General features: G+C 38.9%; 1 protein-coding gene across 1 annotated transcript in view; it reads left to right on the top strand.

Annotated features, from left to right (window-relative positions):
• Positions 1-290: 290 nt before the first annotated feature.
• Positions 291-21,321, top strand: part of LOC149834689 (lysine-specific demethylase JMJ26-like) — a 78,056-nt gene continuing 57,025 nt past the window's right edge. The window contains exons 1-2 of the mRNA XM_090011523.1: positions 291-1,082; positions 1,229-1,362. Coding sequence (XP_089867649.1) covers positions 417-1,082; positions 1,229-1,362 — 800 coding nt within the window. The 5' untranslated portion in view covers positions 291-416. The remainder of the gene's footprint in view (positions 1,083-1,228; positions 1,363-21,321) is intronic.

Below are 21,321 nucleotides of genomic sequence, written 5' to 3' on the forward strand. Positions count from 1 at the left end.
TGTTTGCATTTTGGATTCAGATTCGGATCAGGCCAGATCTAGCCCGAATTCAACCCGTTCCCACCCCTAGCAGCAACGCGAGAGCTCCCCAAAGTCCGAACATGCCGGATCCGGATCCGTAGAGATCCGAACCTTAAAAGAAGCCGTGCATCTCCCAGAAAGGCGGATCCTCTGAATCGGACGGCTCAGCTTTCATCATCGTTACGATCGGACGGCGGTCCGCTCTTCGACTCCCCCGCCCCGCCCTCTCCCGATACTATAAAACGCACCCCGGGCCTCCGTCCGGCGCCACCGCGGCTTCGCTCAGGGATTTTCCGGCGTCCGGTGAGTGAGGAGGACCCGAGGGAGAAAACCGCCTTCCAGGAGGCCCGCCGTTTCCCGGGCGGTTTCGGAGCCGCGGTAGCGGTTTCGCGGCGATGGGGAAGGAGCAAGTCCCGCCGGACGAGCTCCGCTGCCGTCGTACGGACGGCAAGGAATGGCGGTGCGTCCGCCCCTGCATGGAGGGCCGTACGCAGTGCGAGGTCCACTACCTGCAGTCGCTCCACCGCCAGCAGAAGCAGAGGGTCCCCGAAACCCTAAAGCTCAAGAGGCGAGCGCGCGGCTGGAAGAAGGCGGCGAAGGAGGATCGGCGGAAGCGCGCGGCACCGATGCCGACGGAGAGCCCGTCGGAGGAGTCACCGAAGCAGCGGGGCCGGCTGAAGAAGCCCCGCGTTCTGGTGGTGAGGGCGAAGGGTCAGGGCATTCGTGGTAGAAGGGTGATGAAGAAGGGCGGGATCGCAATGGGGATAAAGGAGGTTATCGGGAGGGCTTTGAGCTTGAGTCTGAAGAAGATGAAGATGAAGAAGAGGGATTTGAAGGGGGAATTAGTGAGAATGGTGGTCAGTAGGGAGTTGGAGAGGAGGGCGAAGAGTGAGTCTCTGGTGAGGGATTTGCCCAATGGCGTCATGGTGGTCCCTGGTTCGGAGGATATCGGCGATGCCAGTGATGCGTTTCAAGGGAGGGTGGGGTCGTCGACCACCTCGGTGGAGCGTCGGCCAGTCCGGTCGAAGAATGCTGAGCCAGCCATTGTAGGAACGTCCAAGGTAGCGTTTTTTCTTGTCGTTCGGAGTATCTGTTTTATTTCTTTCGGCTTTAATTGGAAGCCTTCGTATTCGCTTTAATTGGAAGCCTTCGTATTCATTTCTTCATAGTGGTGCAGTTTGGATCATGTATATGTGTTCAATTTTAGGCAATGCTGGGGAATTTTCCAATTGGAATGGATAGGAAGCACTGCCATCAGTGTCGGAGAGGTGATAGAGTGATGCTGGTTCGATGCTCAAGCTGCCATATGAAACAATTTTGCCAAGATTGTATAGAAAGATGGTAACCTTTTGTTTTTGGAATACTTTATTAATCTCTGCTTCTGTATAGCGTATTGCATCTTATGTGGATAATGTATGTATAGATTGTAACAGAATTAAGCCCAATTTGTTGGGAGTGTTGTTTCTTTGATTATCCGAACAAGCAAAACAGAGAATGCTTTTTTCTTGATCCGGTTTTGTTACACCATTGATTTGCTCCAAGTATTCAAGGGCAGTTTTATCACCTTCCGTCCCGTTGCTAGATCGATGATATGCTATTTTTTACACTTCATTGTTCCTTTTCTCCTAGTAACCTAATAAAGGGATGCCTCACCATATGAACTTAAACAAGGGGAAAGGCCTGTGATATTGCATTTCCTATACTTGCACATTTTATGACATGCAAGTGCACAAGCTAAAACAGTTACCTGGCATTCAAAAGTGTATATATATATATATATATATATATATATATATATATATATATATATATATATATATGTGGTAGCTGCTTAACGAAAATGCACGCCTGCTGAGTGTCCATCGCGAGTGATGGACACTCAGTGTGCAAACAAGCAAAAAAGAGGTTTTAGCGGCGCTTTTGAAGTGCTGCTAAAAACAAATGTTTTAATACTTGGGCGCCACCGTTGAGGCATTTATCATCGCTAAATGCTATTTTTATGCAGAATGCGCATTGAGCGCCCATCACGCCCGCACTATGGATTCTCCGCACACATGCATTTTCGTTAAGCAACTACCACTTTTTTTCACACACACACACACACATATATATATATATATATATATATTGTTGAAGTCGGCTAGGGTGACTGCCTGAAGAGAGAGAGAGAGAGAGAGAGAGAGAGAGAGAGAGAGAGAGAGAGAGAGAGAGAGAGAGAGAGAGAGAGAGAGTTCTTTGCTCATTAGGTCTAATCTCACTTAAATAGAGAGATTAGACTAAAATACCTTATTTATAATAATGCCCCAGACCTCTTGAGTAGTTACCAAACTACCCATATGCATACGCATATGCATATGTACGGTGACTGCTTCTCAACACTCCCCCTCAAGCTGAAGCATATATATCAATAATGCTCTGCTTGTCACAACATTTTGAAAAATTTGAACTCTCTAAGGGTTTTGTGAAGACCTCAACAATTTGGTTCTCTGAAGATATGTGCTTGGTGCAAATGTACCCAGTCTGGACCAGGTCACGTACATAGTGACAATCCACCTAAATATGCTTTGTCCGTTCATGAAATACTGGGTTATTAGCAATATAAGTAGCAACTCTATTATCATATATCATCTCTATAGGTAACGAGACTTTCACTTGAAGATCAGTCAACACAGATTTAACCCATGTCATCTCAGCAGCAGTTTGAGCCATAGCTCGATACTCTGACTCAACGTTCGACCTGACAACAACAGTTTGTTTCTTACTTCTCCAAGTAACCAAATTCCCTCTAACAAACACACAAAATCAAATTGTGAACTTTCTGTCAACAACCGACCCTGCATAATCTGCATATGAATAGGCAGTAACATCTAAAGACGGGGTTTGTTTAAACCATAGTCCTTTACCAGAGGAGAACTTTAGATATTTGAGAATCATCATTGCAACATCCCAGTGAATCTTTGTAGGTTTGTCCACAAATTGCAGTGTTTTAAAACTCGTCGAGTCAACTCGTTAACTCGACTGACTCGGCTCTGCTCGGCCCTCCACCGAGTCAACTCGGCAAGGCAAACTCGGTTTGCCAAAACTCGGCCTGACTCGGCTTGACTCGGCCTGACTCAAATGAGTTCTGGGATGTTTGAAATTTGATTTTTTGGGTATTTCAGAATAAAAAAAATTGTTTCTTGCATCAATAAGGAATAATTAATTGGCTTGTATAATTTGATCAGTTGTCTTGAGAATTTTTTCTTTGATTTTGTTATGGATTTTCTCACACAGTATGTAACCCATACTTTCTCTCAAATATCTTTCTATTTTTCAAATTACTGAAATGACTATAATGTTAATTTATTTTTTATGACTGAATAGGATCATGACTTTGAAAAGAACTTGTCTTTAGCTATGTGTAGTTGGAAGTGTACACTACATGATCAAGTTTCATCTGCTTGTTATGACCGTGATTCTTGAGCCTATAGTATGGCTTAATTTCTTATAAAGCACATTGGATATCCTTCATAGTTTCATCTCAAAAACTATAAGCCTCGGCCCCTCATTCTGCTGTTCAATATTGTCTTTTATTAGATGATTTCCTTGTGAGTCTATTCTGCATCATCAGATACTGTGGCCAATTTTTTCTGGCAGTCATCCTAGTGCAGCTTAAAAGTGTAATTCTATATTGTACATGGATACTTTTGATATGTGGGCATGTTTCATAAAGCACAAGTCCAATATTTTCTGAGCCAGGATCAAACTCTGATTTTGAAGTGGATTGGGCCTACAAAAGGTAGAACTTGGTGAACTGGCCATTACAACATTTATGAGTTGGTTAGGTCTCATCAACATGGTTTGAGACAAATTATATATTATTTTCTTTTAAAATCAAAAGTTAACAAAACCCGGTTCGAGTCACCGAGTTGACCCACCGAGTTGACCCACCGAGTCATGAGTCAATAAAGAACGAGTCGAGTCCCGAGTCACAGGTTTTAAAACCTTGATAAATTAACTTATCTTGCTCACGGCTAAAGATATATCAGGTTTGGTCACAGTCACATATAATAGCTTGCCAACCAAGGAGCGATAACGGCTAGAGTCCACATGCTCGGATTCTTCATCAAACAGATGAGACTTGGGATCCATAGGAATCCTTGCAGGTTTGACATCTAACATCCCTGTCTCCTTCAATAGGTCCAAGACATATTTTTGCTGTGACAGAACCAATCCATCTTTACTCATTGCAACCTCTATGCCTAAGAAATATCTGAGTGGTCCCAGATCCTTAGTCACAAAGTGTTTCTGAAGATGGGACTTTGTGACAAAAATGCCTTTTTCACTGCTTTCTGTGACTATAATGTCATCAACATATACTATCATGACCACAATCCCTGTGCAGGTCTTTTTAATAAAAAGAGAGTGATCTGAGACAGAGCGGACAAACCCAAATGCTGACATGACCTCAGCCAGCTTGGAAAACCACGCACGGGGACTCTGTTTGAGACCATACATTGCCTTGTTCAACTTGCATACCTTCTGACACTCCCCCGAAACTTCAAACCACAGAGGTTGCTTCATGTAAACTGTCTCCTCCAAGTCTCTATACAAAAAGACATTTTTCACATCAAGTTGACATAGAGACCAACCATGGTGCACTGCGACTGACAAAACAAGACGAATAGTCTCAAGACGAGCAACATGAGAGAATGTTTCAAAGAAGTCCACCCCATAAGTTTGAGTGTAGCCTTTCACAACCAGACGAGCTTTAAACCTTTTAATCGATCCATATGAGTTATACTTAATAGTATAGACCCATTTACAACCAACAATATTATCCTCAGGTGGAGGATCAACTAAGTCCCATGTTCTGCGAGAAAGCAGGTCATCCATTTCATCCTGCATGGCCTTCGCCCATTGGGGGTCTAGAAGAGCTTGATGATGATTGAGAGGAACTGATGTGACAGATAATGCTACTACAAAATTCTTCATATTTGCACCAAGTCTTGCGACAGAAACAAACTGAGAAATAGGATGAAGTGTACATTACCTTTTTCCTTTCCGAATAGCAATAGGTAAATCACCATCAACAAGGGGATTGTCAGTAGGGTCAGGAACACTCACCTCTAGAGAAGCTGAAGACACATGCATAGAGTTGGGTGGAGCGCAATGTGTGTACACCACAGGAGGATTTTTGTAACGGGACGGAGTCGGACTTGGAACAAGAGGCTCAAGACTGACTGACTCTAATGGAAAAGGAGGAACAGGAAGAGAGAAGAAATCACCTTGACTAACATGTAATCTAGGAGAAGTACTAAAAAAATATGGGATAGACTCAAAAAAGGAAACATCCGCACTTAGATACTCTCTTTGGGATATGGGATCATAACAACGATATCCCTTTTGGTGCTTGGGATACCCATCAAAAACATATTTTATAGATTGGGGTAACAATTTATCTCGGTTGGGACCAAGTTTATGAATAAAGCACACACAACCAAACACCTTTGGAGAGATAGAGAAAAAAGAAGCTTCAGGTCTGAGAATTTGAATGGAAATACGATCCCCCACAGAGGTTGAAGGCATATGGTTTATTAGGTATCCTGCAATTAGAACCGCATCTCTCCAGTAAGACACATGCATATTAGACTGGATCATAAGGCAACAAGCAACATTTAGAATGTGTCTATGCCTGCTCTCCGTTACTCTATTCTGTTGCGAGGTCTGAGGACAAGAAGTTTGAGGTTGGATCCCAAGTTTTTTGTAAAATTGTAACAATTCAGAGGATTTGAATTCAAGAGCATTGTCAGTGCGAACAACTTTGACGCAAGAATTAAATTGAGTTTTTATTTCAATAATCAAGGATTTAAGAGTAATGGGGGCTTCGACCCTATCTTTTAACAAGAATACCCAAGATAATCTGAAAAAATCATCTACAATGACTAAATAATAATGATACTTAAAACGACTAGGAATTCTACTTGGACCCCAAACATCAACATGAAGAAGATCAAACAAATTTCGACTTGAAGGACTCTGACTAGACGGAAATGAACTCCTATGATGCTTCCCAAGCTGACATGCTTCACACAGTAGAGTAGTGGACGACGAGATATGAGGAATAACTCTACGCAATTTAAGCAACAGAAGACGACCAAGACGACGATGCCAAAGCAGTGGACTAGAAGAGGACTCAACTGCGGAATGAACAAAGCCAACTGGTTGGTGTAGATAATAGACTCCACCAATCGTCTTCTCCGTCAGCAAGTTCTGAAAAGTGCAACAGACATGATCAAATATTACTCGAAAATTCAATTCTTTTGCAACACGACTAACAAATAACAAATTTTGAGGGAATGAAGAGGCATGGAGTGTGAAAATATCTCAAAAAAGGAGATAAAGTGTGCTATGAGCAAAATACCACCAATAGGTATGTGCATGAATGCACAAGAACACTTAGAACAAATGTACAATAAAGAAACACAAATGCACAAAGGCATACAAAATATAAAGAATTTTTATTGAGAAGAATGGAGAACAAAAACTCCAAGAAGTGAGAAATACAAAGGGGGATCTCCCCTATTTATAAGAGGTAATGAGCCTTGGAGGGGCTCCACTAGCTGTTGGAGCCCCTCCAACGGTTAGAATTCTAACCGTTGGAGGGGCCCAACAGCTAGTGTTGAGCCCCCTCCAAGTTGACCTTAGTCAACGAAAAATAAAAAGAAAAAAGAAAATGAAAAGAAAAGAAAAAAAGTAAAAAATATTACATGTTCATAATTATGAATATGCGCAAAATGGGGAAAAGACTATAATATCCTTGTGGGCTTTACAAAAAGATATTTACATATATCTAAAAATGGATACATATACATATATATATATATATAACAAATATATATATATATATATAAATATGTATCCCTCTTTAGGTATATGTAAAAAAAATATATATATATATATACATAAAAGAGAGATACATTTTAACACCCTCCCTCAAACTTAGGGCGCAATGATCAAAAGTTTGTCAAGGAGAAAGTTGAATCTGGGTGAGCAAAGCGATTTGGTGAAGAAATCTGCCAATTGATATTCGGAAGTCACATAAGGAAGGTCAATGACTTTTTGTAGATATGCTTCTCTAACATAATGACAGGCCATTTCAATATGCTTTGTTCACTAATGAAAAATGTGATTTTTAGCAATATAGATTGCACTCTTATTATCACAACACAACTTTGTGGGTCCTTTGACTTGAATTCCCATGTCTTGCAGCAATTGATGAATCCAGACAATCTCCATAGTTGTAGAAGCCATGGCTCGATATTTTGCTTCAGTGGATGATAAAGGCACCTTCTGTTGTTTCTTGCATCTCCATGAGACTGACAATTCTCCTAAAAAAAATACAAAAACCTGTGGTGGAATGATGGTTATTTGGGTCACCTCCCCAATCAGAGTCAGTATATGCAATTAAATTTAACTCAGAAGATAAGGAAAGGAAAACTCCCGTGTTTAAAGTTCCCTTTATGTATCTGACAACTCGGAGAACGACACTCATATGGACAGATGTAGGAGCATGCTGAAATTGACTTGCAGTATGCACGACATGAGAGATGTCTGATCTTGTGATGCTAAGATACATTAGAGACCCCACAAGTCGCCGGTAGGGGGTAGGATCCTCCAAAGGTATCCCATCACCGATCTTCATTTTTGATCCCACAATTTCAGGGGTTTCACAGGTTTTATCGTCAGTAATACCTGATCTGTCAAGAATCTCACAGACAAGTTTAGTTTGAGACAAAAAATAGCCTCTATAAGAGTAGGCTACCTTGATACCAAGAAAGTAAGTGAGATACCCCAAGTCTGACATTTCAAACCTTTCTTTTAAAAATGTTTTAATGTTTCTGATGCCCTTTATGTCACTACCTGTTATCAACATATCATCAATATACAACAGTAAAATCACAATTCCTGCATCAAACTTTTTGACAAACAGAGCAGTGTCAGTGTAGCATGAGGTAAAACCATCGTGAACCATTACTTCATTAAATTGATCATACCAAGCCTTAGGGGCTTGTTTTAAACCATAAAACACTTTTTGCAAATGAATGACTTTTCCTTTTGGTACATCCATACCAAGAGGAGCATCCATGTAGACTTCTTCATTAAGGTCCTCATTTAAAAAAACATTTTTAACATCCATTTGGTAAATGTTTCATTTTTTAATAGATGCAATGGTGATCAAACATCTTACAATAACCATTCGTGCAACGGGGGCAAAGGTTTCTTCGTAATCGATGCCGTATTCTTGACTATATCCTTTTGCGACAAGGCGGACTTTATATCTTTCGAGAGTGCCATCACTCTTGGTTTTGACTTTAAAAACCCATCTACATCCTATTGTTTTCTTTCATTTTAGAAGACATTGAAAAACCCAAGTTTTTGCTTTGTTGAGGGCTCTAAGTTCGTTGTCCATGACATCCCTCCACTCTATCATTTCCTTAGCTTCCTCAAAATTTCTAGGTTTTTGATATGAGTGAATGGCACTAAGACATGCCCTATGTTTTCGAGAAAAAGACTCATAGGATATAAATCTAGAAGGACTTTTCCTAGATCTTTCAGTTCTTCGAGAGTGGTTGGAAGGTTTACTAGGGTCACTATATTTCTCTATTGCACTTCTAAAAGTACTTTTATCTCTATCTGTATAAGTAATTGGTTTAATTGTCATTTCTTCTTCATGTTGAATGGTTTGAGGAATACTTTCACTTATATCCTCATTCTCATTTAATTCATCATCGCTAAAAAAATCTTCATTTCTAGATAATAGTTCAAATAAGAAAGAGTAATCGACATTATCTTCATGAGTTTTGGGTAGCTCCTATTACTATTATTTTGAAGTGTTTATTAACTTTATTTTATTTACTTATTTTCTTTTCAGTTTTCACTTTTCAGATATAATGGCGAGTTCTAGCGGTAGTGTCAATACATTTGGTTCAAGTTCTAACCCTGAATTAGAAGTTTCTCAACCACTTTGGAGGCTTGTGACAAAAGGGGTAAAAGCTAGTAGTGGTGGTGGTGGGAATGTGCAGTTTCATTGTAATTTATGTAAGACTGTTTTCACAGGTTCTTATACGCATGTGAAAGCACATCTTTTGCATATTCGTGGTCAAAGAATTAGGGCATGTTCTGGGGTTGACAAAGACATGTTAAAGCAATTAAAAAAAGAACAAGAGGAAGCTGAAAAGAAGAAAATTGCAGAGATGAGAAGCGATTCGATTAATTTGTCTTTTTCTATTGCTAGTGATATACAAGAAGAGCTTTTAAAGAAAAGAAAGATGGAAAGCAATAAAACAATGCAAGCATCATTCAAAAATATGGCAAGAGCAAAAATTAATAAAAAGATTGGTCGATTCTTTTACTCAAGCTCAATTCCTTTTAATGTAGCTAGAAGTTCATACTCGAAAGATATGATTACATCTTTGGCTAATTGCAATTTGAGTGGTTATGTGCCTTCTAGTTCAGAAAAACTAAGAACAATCATTCTTGCAAAGGAAAAAAATAGAATTGAAGACTTGTTAGAGACTCAAAAATTTGCATGAAAACGACATGGAATGTTGATTGTTTCTGATGGGTGGACTGATATACAAAGGCGACCAATGATAAACTTCATTGCTTACTCACTTAATGGGCCAATCTTTTTGAAGACTGTTGATGCATCTGGAGTGTATAAAGATGCTGAATATTTAAAGAGATTATTTGTCGAAGTGATAAAAGAAGTGGGTGAAGAAAGTGTGGTGCAAATCATTACTGACAATGATCCAGTTTGCAGTCGTGCAGGAATGAATTTGGCAAGTGAAGATACATATTCACATATTTTTTGGACTCCTTGTGCAGCACACAATTTAAATTTGACATTTAAGAGTATATGCAATCCATCAAAAGCATGCACATGAAATGTGCTTATGGATTGAGGAAATAGAACATGATGTTCGAAATAGTAGAAATTTTGTTGTAAACCATCATCATGCCCTTTCCATATTTAATAGGCATTCTGATCTCAAGTTACTGAAAGTTGCTGAAACTCGTTTTGGTTCTCTCATTGTTATGATAAAAAGAATTAAGCAACTCAAGAATGCATTGATGATGATGGTGGCTGATCAAGATTGAGATTTTTATCGTACTGAAGATGATGTCAAGGCTCAAGCTATCAAAAAATGCATCTGTGATGATTTTTGGTGGGATAAAATTACATATTTTGTTGAATTTACAGAGCCTATTTGGGAAATGTTGAGAGAAGTTGACAAAGATGTACCCATGCTTCATAGAATTTATGAAATGTGGGACAATATGATTGAAAAAGTTCAAAGTATCATTTTTAAACATGAGAAGAAAGATATTGCACTTGATGATTCAGAATTTTACAATCATGTACATTCAATTTTAGTGAGAAGATGAGATAAAAGCAATACACCTTTGCATTGCATGACACACTCTCTCAATCCAAAATACTACGCAAAAAAATGGTTGACAACAGGTGTTGGTTGTGTTTCTCCAAATGAAGATCCTGAGATATCAAGAAATAAAATAATATATTTGGGAAGACTTTTTAATGATCCTCACATGTTTAAGGTTATAAATAGTGAGTTTGACAAGTTTTCTACTGGGAGATTTGATTCTTTAGCAGCACTTGTGGCAAGGGACGAGGAAGATCCCCTTAATTGGTGGGCAACCTATGGATCAGAGACACCAAATCTACAATGTCTTGCAATGAAGTTGTTATCCCAACCTGCTACATCATCTTGTTGTGAAAGAAATTGGAGTACATATGCTCAAATTCACAACATTAAAAGAAACAAACTCACTAGTAAAAGAGCAGAGGATTTGGTTTATGTTCACTCAAATCTACGATTAATTTCTCGCCGCACCAAAGAAGAGTATATGTACTTTTTTTTGTATTCAAAGTTTGTATTTAAATATTTGCATTCAAAGTTTTAAGTTAGATACTAATATAGTCATTTTTTGATGCAGTTGTGGACCATCCAAGAATTGAGATGTAAATCCAGAAGATTTTGACTTGGAGGGAGAACATAATTTACATACTCTCAACATGGACTACCTCGATCCTGTTCTTCCTTCTAATTCAGACGATGAGGCAAATTTATGATAAGTTTTGTTGTTTATCACACTCACAAGCTTCTTTACGTGTTATATTTTGGTAAGTTTGTGTTGTTAAGAATTGATTTTTTATTTTTGCTTTAAAATTTATAATCTTTATGTGTTAATTTATTGTTATATATATAATTAAATATATTTAAAATATATATATTTATAATATATATTTTTTAATATATATATATATATATATATATATATATATATATATATATATATATATATATATATATATATATATATATATATATATATATATATATATATATATATATATATATATATATATAGCCGAGTCCCCGTGTCCAAATTTTTTGGAATTGCGCTGCACCTGTGTCGCACTCGTACCCGTACCCATGTGACATAGCGGTAGAGACAAAAGTGGATGACAAAATTTTTGAGTATTTAGAAAGTGCAAAAACATTTGGAGTCATATGAAATGATGCACCCGAGTCTAAGAGCCAAAGAAACTTACCGGGAGGAGAGAAGGTCCGGAAACGGATACCTTGAGGAGTGGTTGAAGAGCTTCCATGATTTGATTGGGAGACAAAGTAGCATTGTTGGAAGTTGATGGTCCTTCATCCTTGGATGGTGGAAAGTAGTAGACATAGCCACAATCTTCTTCCATTTAAGGCATACCGGTTTAATGTGTCCCGGTTCTTTGTAAAAGTGGCATATAATTGTACTATAATCTCTTCTTCCATAATGCCCACCATTTTTTCTTCCTTCTTGATTTTTGTTGAAATGAGGGGGTTTATAAGTTAACATTATTCCTTGGTCTTGAGACGGCATAAGCACCCTCATCCTCATCCTTAGAGGGAACGGTCAACACACTTAGATTGGTTTTATTCATTCCCAATCTAGTTTCTTTTCCACTGAGTTTGGTAAGCACAACTTCCAACGAAGGAGAAGAGAAAGAAGACAAGAGAGAGGATCTAGTTTGTTCGAACTCGGGTCTAAGCTCATTTAAAAAATTAAAGAAATGATCCTCTTCTAATTGTTTGACCTTCAATTCAATAGCCTCTCCACTCCATTTAGGTTTTTGGAGAGCAAGTTCATCCCAAATAGTGGATAGCTCGGCAAAATACTCTCTAACGGTCATTTCTCCTTGTTGAAGGGTTAAAGCCTTCTTTTGGAGATAATATTTATGGGACAAATCTCTTGAAGTATACATTCTTTCAAGATATTCCCATACTTGATATGCCTTTTTGAACTTTAGTATGTTGGCATTAATTTTGGTCTCAACCGAAGAGAAGAACCATGAGAGGATTTTGTAATTTTTCATTTCCCACTCTTCATGCTTCTTATTGTAATATTCAAAAGCCTTTTCTCTTTCTTCTCCCTCAAGAACCTTGATCTCTCCTTTCTCAAAGATAGTAAATTTAGGTTCGGGTTCGGGAATAGTTCCTTGAACATATCCCTAAAGACCCTTTCCTTTTATATGGGCCTCCATATTCCCGACCCATACATAATAATTCACTCCATTTAATTTGAAGCCCAGAGAGAAGTGCGGATCCTTTTCGCCTATTAGAGAGGATACAAAGAAAAATAAATATGTACCACAATGCGAAATGAGTTCCTACTTGATGTAGGAGGCTTCTAAAATATTAAATGAAGAACCGAGTCTTCACTCCAACTACCACAACTTAATGGCACACTTTTCGAGGTACTCCAACGAATAAAGAAAAATGCACGATCTTCTTTTCCTTTGAGCCTAGCTCTGATACCATGTGAAAATATCTCAAAAAGGAGATAAAGTGTGCTATGAGCACAATACCACCAATAGGTATGTGCACGAATGCACAAGAACACTTAGAACAAATGTACACAAAGCTACAATAAAGAAACGCAAATGCACAAAGGCATACAAAATATAAAGAATTTTTATTGAGAAGAATGGAGAACAAAAGTTCCAAGAAGTGAGAAATACAAAGGAGGATCTCCCCTATTTATAAGAGGTAATGACCCTTGGAGGGGCTCCACTAGCTGTTGGAGCCCCTTCAACGGCTAGAATTCTAACCGTTGGAGGGGCCCAGCAGCTAGTGTTGAGCCCCCTCCAAGTTGACCTTAGTCAACGAAAAATAAAAAGAAAAAAGAAAATGAAAAGAAAAGAAAAAATGTAAAAAATATTACAACATATTCATAATTATGAATATGCGCAAAAATAAGGAAAAGACTATAATACCCTTGTGGGCTTTACAAAAAGATATTTACATATATCTAAAGATGGATATATATATATATATATATATATATATGTATGTATCCCTCTTTAGGTATATGTAAATATATATATACATAAAAGAGAGATACATTTTAACATGGAGAACATTTGATAACTGAAGAGTAGGGGAGAGGGAGATATTTCCCTGGCCAACAATGGGAGAGGAACTCCCATCGGCAAGAACAACCTTTTTATGATTAGCAACACTATTCAACTTTGAAAAATCACATTCATTTCCACACAAATGGCTAGATGCCCCGGAATTAATAATCCACCTACTACCTTGGCAAGATAATTCATCACCTGCAGAGCATGCAATATCAGCCACAGGGGAACTAGACGGAATATGTGACAACAAATCATCATACTCAGCACAATTGAGTGTAACCGAATCACTAGGAGGAATAGTGGGGGACTCGGGTTTGGCCACTTGTATTGTAGGAACAACTTTAGCTGAAGATGCGGGAGGTCGTTCATTCTTGTCAAAACATCTATCTTCTAAATGCCCAAATCTCCCGCAATAGGTACACTGGAGTGTGCCTCGTCCTCCCGTGCCTTGACCACGTCCACGACCTCGAGAATTAGGAAGAAAACCTCGTCCTCGGCCATATGAAACGGACAGAGCAGAGGTTTGTGATTCCGATTGAGATGAAGGAAGGGACATGGCAAGCCTGCTCAGTCTATTATATGCCTCAGCAAGAGTGGGAACATTTGAGCCTGTCAACATCTAAACTTTGTCAACTGAGAAGTCAGCTGACAAGCCAGTCAGGAACCGTAAAGTTAGGTTCAAAGCAGAACACGGAACCTTTGTACTTGTTCTTAAGTAAGGGTTAAATAACTATATACAAGCTCATGGCATTTGATAATTTGTTTCATGACCTATATGTCCACGAGTGTGGTGGATATAGGAATTATCGCTTAGCTAGTGCCACTTGAGAAAATTGTGATACCCTTCTAGGTGCTTTGACCTTTAGTTTGATTGATGACATCCAAGCCAATTACTGGCTACTTGGGCTGGTAAATGAGCTGAATGAGCCGAACATGAGGTGTTCAAGCTATGTTTGTTTTGGTGGCAAGTTGAGCCACAACGACCGAGTTCAAGCTGGATCCTTAAAAAAAACACATTTTTTTGGAGCTGGCTCATTTACAAATTCCTAATCGTTGGGCTGCTACATGTGACTTTTGATGTACTCTTCATGGAAACCAAGGACCTTGAGGATATGGGTTCCTTTGTGGTGAGTTCATTTGTTCCAATTTTATCTAATAATCATTGTTGGGTATCCTGGTTGATTATTTTGGTTCAACATGAAGTGGCTGTCGATCGATTGGTATAAAATTTCTGTTTGTCAGCCCCACCCTTCAATCTGTATATTGTTAGATCTAGCCTCCCATGATGGAGAGCACTTGAATTGGAAGAACAAATCCTTGTAACACACGAATCTCTTGTACCTCACTATTTTTTTGCTCTTTAGAGAAAAGAAGGGGCTCTTAATCCCTAAGCTTGTTCATTGTAAAAGACAAATTGTACTTTAATATTTTGAATTTGAAAAGTGAAAATGACTTTCGGAAATTTGAAGATTCTTGGGGCTCACTGGATATTATAGGCGATTCATTCGAGACTTTGCTAGGATTGTGGCTTTGATGACCAAGCTATTGAGGAAAGAGGCCAAATTTATTGATGCCGCAGTGCGAAGAAAGTTTTCAAGTACTAAAAAGAAAACTGACTTCAACCCTCGTATTGGCTTTGCCCAGTGGCCCAAGGGGTTATGTTGTTTATAGTGATGCTTCAGGCACTGGTATAAGGTGTGTTTTGATAAAACATGAAAAAGTTATAGCATACGCCTCCTAACAACAATTAAAAATCCATGAGCTAAACTACCCTTCACATGATTTGAAACTGGCAACCATGGTATTTGCCTTGAAGATTTGGAGACACTATCTATATGAAATTTTTTTCGAGGTGATTTCAGATCACAAAAACCTCAAGTATATTTTCTCACAAAAAGAATTGAATCTGAGACAGAGGAGATGGTTGGAATTTATCAAGGATCATGACTTTTCCATATCATATCACCTTGGGAAGGCCAACGTGAACACATCTTTATCCTGCATGATTGGCTAGAGTTGGAATCTACTGGAGAATTTCATTGATTGACAACCTTTTCTGAAAGAATTTGGCCATATTACTTCTCAAAAATCAAGTTCTTGTTATGATAAGTATTTAGTAGAAGCTCACAAGCCAAAATCTCAGTTCACTTATAATGATCTTGGGGTCATTAGATTCATGCGAAGATTGTGGATTCCAGATGACCCTGTGGTAAATGAAGAATTATTTGTAGAGGCACGTAAGTCCAGATATTCTATTTATCCCGGAGGTACAAAGATGTTTAAGGACCTACATAGAAACTTTTGGTGAAACAGAATGAAGAGAGACATAGCAGAGTACATCTCAAGGTGCCTCACCTTTCAGAAGGTGAAGATCAAGCACCAAAGGCCAAGGGGGCTACTACAACGATTAGACATTCGCGAATGAAAATGTGATGACGTTACAATGGATTTTATCATGGGATTGCCAAGGACTCACAGACAAAACGACTCGATATAGGTGATAGTAGACCAACTCACGAAGTCTACGCATTTTCTATCAGTTAAGAAGAACAAGACTCTGGAAAGCTTGACAGATCTTTATATTGAAGAGATCGTTAGATTGAATGGTGTACCTCGATCTATTGTGTCTGACAGAGATCCTCGATTTACGTCACAATTTAGGAGGCAATTGCAGAAAGCTCTTGGGACTAAGCTATGATTTAACACTGCATTCCACCCTCAGATCGACCGACAGTCTGAGAGGACCATCCAGACTTTAGAAGACATGCTGAGAGCCTGTGTGCTGGAATGGTCAGGCGAATATGATAAGCATGTTAAGTTGGCAAAATTCGCTTACAACAATAGTTATCATGATAGTATCGACATGACTCCATATGAAACCTTATATGGGAGACCATGCAAATCACCTACTTGTTGGAGCAAAGTTGGACATCGAGCATTGGAATCATCCGAGATTATCCAGCATTACTCAGACCAAGTTTAGATGATACAACAAAGGTTGTTGGCAGCCCAAATTAGACAAAAAAGTTACGCAGATCATAGGCGCCGAAAATTATAATTCATGGTGGGAGATAATGTTTTTGTAAAGATTACACCGACCAAGAGTGTTTTCAGATTTGGGAAGGGTAAGTTGAGCCCCCAATACTTTGGACCTTTTGAGATCCTCGAGAGAGTTGGGTCATCCGTGTATCGTCTAGTGCTACCCCCACAATTTTCTCAGGTGCATAATGCTTTTCACGTATCGATGCTCAGGAAGTATATTTGCGATCCTTCACATGTGATTCAGCTATCATCTAGACCATGTATTGATGCTCAGGATGTAGGAGAGTACATGAAGATTTGACTATAGAAGAATGACCCGTAGAGATAATTTATCGTCAGGTTAAGGCATTGAGACACAAAGAGATTCCATTGGTCAAAGTTAAGTGACAATATCATGGTTTCGAAGAATGCACTTGGGAGCCAAAAGCAGAGATGCTTGAGCACTATCCTTTTTTGCTTAACGATGATGTATGACAAATTTCGAGGACGAAATTGTTTTTAGAGGGGTAGGATGTAACACCCCTAAAATTTTATAAGAATTGTAAAATTTTAATATATATATATATATATATATATATATATATATATGAGATGTTTTTGAAATTCTAAGGTTAAAATTTTATATATTTTGGGACTTAGGGCAGGGTTTTAAGTAATGGATTTTATATGGGCAAATTGGGCATGCGAAGGGCATATTGATAATTTTTTTAAAGGGAAATATTGTCTTTTGAGTGGGGCAGCTGGCGTAAATACACCCAGCTCAGCCCCCACATTTCTTTTCATTTTTAACACGTTGCTTAAGGCCAATTAATATGTTATTTTTTTATTATTTAATCCCTAATGACCCCCTCCTTTTATTTTTACGCATTCTCTCTCTCCCCCTCATTTTTCTTCTTCTTCTCTTACCGTGTTTCTCTTTTGCGGCAACCCAACCCTCACTGCAACTGCCTAAACCGCCATCGTGAGAGGCCATTTCCACACTCTTCCTCCCCTTTCTCACGATTGGAACCAAGAAGGGGTCGAGATTTCGGGTAGTGGCCATTGTAGGAGGCATTGGATTGGGGATTTCGTGGATTTCATCAAGGCTTAAGGGTTCTCATCGAATCTTTGGATGAAAATTTAATGTAGTTCCTTTTCCCTCCACTCCCTTGGGTAGTAATCAGAGTTACCAGTCGAGGAAGCGGGAGCGGGAAGCGATACAGGAAGCGGGAGCGGGAAGCGAGGCACTTTCAAAAATTTAGGAAGCGGGGAAGCGTGGGACCACTTAGAAGAAAATTCCGAACCGTCTCGGAAGCGAACCAGAAGCGACCTAGGAAGCGAACCGGAAGCGTGGGGGAAGTGAAAAAATGGAAAAAATGGGGAAGTGAGGGGGAAGCGTGGGGGAAGCGCTTCCCATAAAAGGGAAGCGCGCTTCCCAAAAAAGGGGGATGCTTCCCCTCACGCTTCGGAAGCGCGACGTTTCACGCTTCCCCTTTTGCATAGGCGCTTCTAGTAACTCTGGGTAGTATCATGTGTAGGTTAGGTTGTTCTTGGTGTTTTGTTTTAGATTGTGGTTAAGCATGTTGCTAAAAGAGGGATTTTCTTGAAACTGGTTATGGCCCTTAGGGATTTGCATTTCTTTAGTTTTTATGGGCAATTATTGGTACTGTTCTTGTAAATGGAATTCTGGGTGCTTCAGTTATGAGTAGGGAATCTATCATGCCCCATTGGAATTAATTTCTTTTCATAAAGCCCAACATCTGACATTGATTTTGATTTACAGCAGTTTGACTTATTTCTCATAAACCCAGTAGTTGACGATCATTTTGATTTCAATAGCTTGAACTATTTGCAGTTGGATTTTTTTTATTATTTATTTTATAAATCCTAGAATGTTAACGTTAATGCTGTTAAATTTACAGCATCTTGATTCTTATGCAGTTGGAATTTCTTTTCATAAAACCTAGCATCTTAATGCTAATGCTGTTTGTATTTTTCTTTTTCATACAGTTTGGATGGCCTGTCAAAAACCCCAGTAGTTGGCGTTAATGCTGGTTTTGATTTCAGCAGCTTGATGTCCTTTGTAAAACTGAATATATATGTATAGTAGTTTTATCTTTATTTGTGGGTGTTGGTTTTAATCAAAACAGAATATATGTATATGCCTGCTGTAAAAGTTATGTTGCTGGAATTTCTGTTGATAAATTCCCTATCGATAAACTGTATCTCTGCTGGAATTTCTATGGATATAAATCCCTATGGGCAACATGATTGTTGCTAGGATTTCAGTTGATAAAATCTCTGCTGTCAACGTGTTTCTTCTGGGATTTTTTCTTGCAAAAGTCCCTATTTGTTAAAGTATATTTCTGTTGAGATTTTTGGTTGAGAAATCCCTGCTATTAACATAAATTACTGCTGAGATTTTTGGTTGAGAAAATCCCTATGGTCAATGTTAAATTCTGTGAGATCTATGTCGAGAAAACCTCTGCTGAAATGTGAGGTTTCTATTGAGTTTTATTTGATTAAGAATCATCTGTTGTAATGCGTTTATCTGCTGAAAATTTATGTTGATGGATCTATGTTGCAACGTGTTTCTCTGCTGAATATTTTTTTTTGAGAAACCCCTGCTGTTAACAATATATTCTGTTGAGTTTTATTTTGATTAAAACTCTGTTGTTAATGTGTTTTCGGTAGAAATAGTTACCCATGTTCAATATGATTTTCTGCAGAAATTGTTACCCATGTTCAATGTGATTTTCTGCAGAAATGGTTACTCATGTTCATTGTGATTTTTGCTGCTGAGTTTTCTGCTGAGAAACCCTCTGTTAATGTGTATCTGTTGAGGACATATATATATATTTTCTTGTTGATGAGGAGAGTTAATGAAATTGATGGCCCTGAGGTTTGACCTTAAAGATTGTCGATTTAAATTGTACTCACTGCATGAATGGCAGTAGACGCTTATACATATGATTGTTGAATTGTGTGACTTTATACTAGCTATTGTAGGCAATGGACCCTGAACCAGGGAGAGTACCTTGTGATTTAGCAAAAAAAAAGAAAATCTTGATAACTGAAATTAAATAAAGAAGCTACACTATTATTGTACATTCCCCTGTGGATCCGTAATGACGTGAGCTCTCGGGCCCGTCATAAGGTCTAAAGGGCCTTGTCTCCCACCAAATAGGAGACAACTATGTGGATCCAAGATGATGGTGTGCTGGAAAAGCCTGTCATATGGTCTAAGAGGACCCGTCTCCTGCCATGTAAATTAGGGGATTTGTGGTGACGACTACACCCAGGTTTGAGTCCTGGTCCGGGTTCGAGTCTCGGTGCCTGCAACTCCATGTCCTCTCGGGGTTTAAAATACAAAAAAATGTTTGTTTAAATATACACCTCTAGGTCAGAGAGCATATAGAGACATCGAGGAGTTGTGCCCTCGATTAATGTAAACCGGATCGAAACAATAACTATGTGTAAGTGTCATGTGAGTGCAACAAAAATTAAATACAAAGAAATAAGATACACATGCATTTAGAAGAGCATTGCATGTGTATTGAGTCTACACCTTTATGAGTTTTCCCTTGTGAAGTTGGGATGCTTAGAGTCGTCCTCCACCTTAGAGGAGTGGGCCGAGAGTTCGCTTTTGACTCATGTTTTTGATTTGGAAATTTTTGGTTTTAGCTGCTTACACTGGTGTACTACCCTAGGGTGTGTTGAGGGATAGGCCTACGAGACGGTTGTTGTCTCACCTTATTACTTCAATTATTTTTGAGTGCTCAACAGTAGGCATACATGCGAGGCTCGGGACTTGGAAGGATTCTGGGACACTTGTTGTACAGTTTTTGTTGTAAATAAATTCCTTTTTGTGAACTTTGTCAAATTACAAATGAAATGATATTTTGTCTATAAATGTAAAATGTTTGTTGCACTGAATTGAGTTATGGGATTTGGCCCCCTTGTTATGAAAGTTTTCTTGATTATCAATTTAAAAAAAAAATTAGCAAATTTTCGAGGGGTTACACCTTTTGGTATCAGAGCATCCCAGAATTGTCCAGATCCAATCCAAATTTTCGATATTCGTGTCTTGCTAAAGTCAGTCGTCTGTAAGTTTTGGTATTGCGATTAATATGAAACCTGTTATCTTCCTTTGTTTGAACGTTTTAAGTGATGGTTAAGATAATACATATGTTTTGAGTAGTAATTCTAAATTTGTTTGTTTTAGATGTCTTGCCCACCTCAAGATTGGAGTCAACAGAGGCCATGTCATCCTTAGGACTGGGCTGAGTAGAGGGGCTTCGTTATGGGAGCCCTCTATACGTTGGGACAGACAGCCCAGGCGCTGCAAATGCAGCATCAAGGGATCCCATATAAGAGGGTCTTAGATTTGGATCCACCATCGTTTTCGAGGACTTCGGATCCCGAGAAAGCAGAGGATTGGATTAGAGAGATTGAGCGTATGTTTGCCATCATAGAGGTACCAGAAGAGAAGAAGACCTTGTTCGAGACATATCGTTTGAAGAGTGATGGAGAGAAGTGGTGGAAAACCACCAAGATTGTGAAGTTTGGATTGACACTTGTAGTGGGCTGGGAGGACTTCAAGACAATCTTCTTGGATGCATACTTCCCACTTCATGCGAAGGAAAGGAAGATGCATGAATTCCTTGACATCAAGCAAAGGAGGGATGTCTCTCGTAGAGTATACGAGCCACTTTCACCACCTTGAGCGTTATTGTCCGAGTACCTATTCGACAGAGAGAGCTTGAGCAATGAAGTTCACTCGCGGACTAAGGGACAAG

The sequence above is a fragment of the Nuphar pumila genome, chromosome 6 (assembly GCF_984573655.1).
Source record: "Nuphar pumila chromosome 6, dmNupPumi1.hap1.1, whole genome shotgun sequence".
Taxonomy (NCBI): domain Eukaryota; kingdom Viridiplantae; phylum Streptophyta; class Magnoliopsida; order Nymphaeales; family Nymphaeaceae; genus Nuphar; species Nuphar pumila.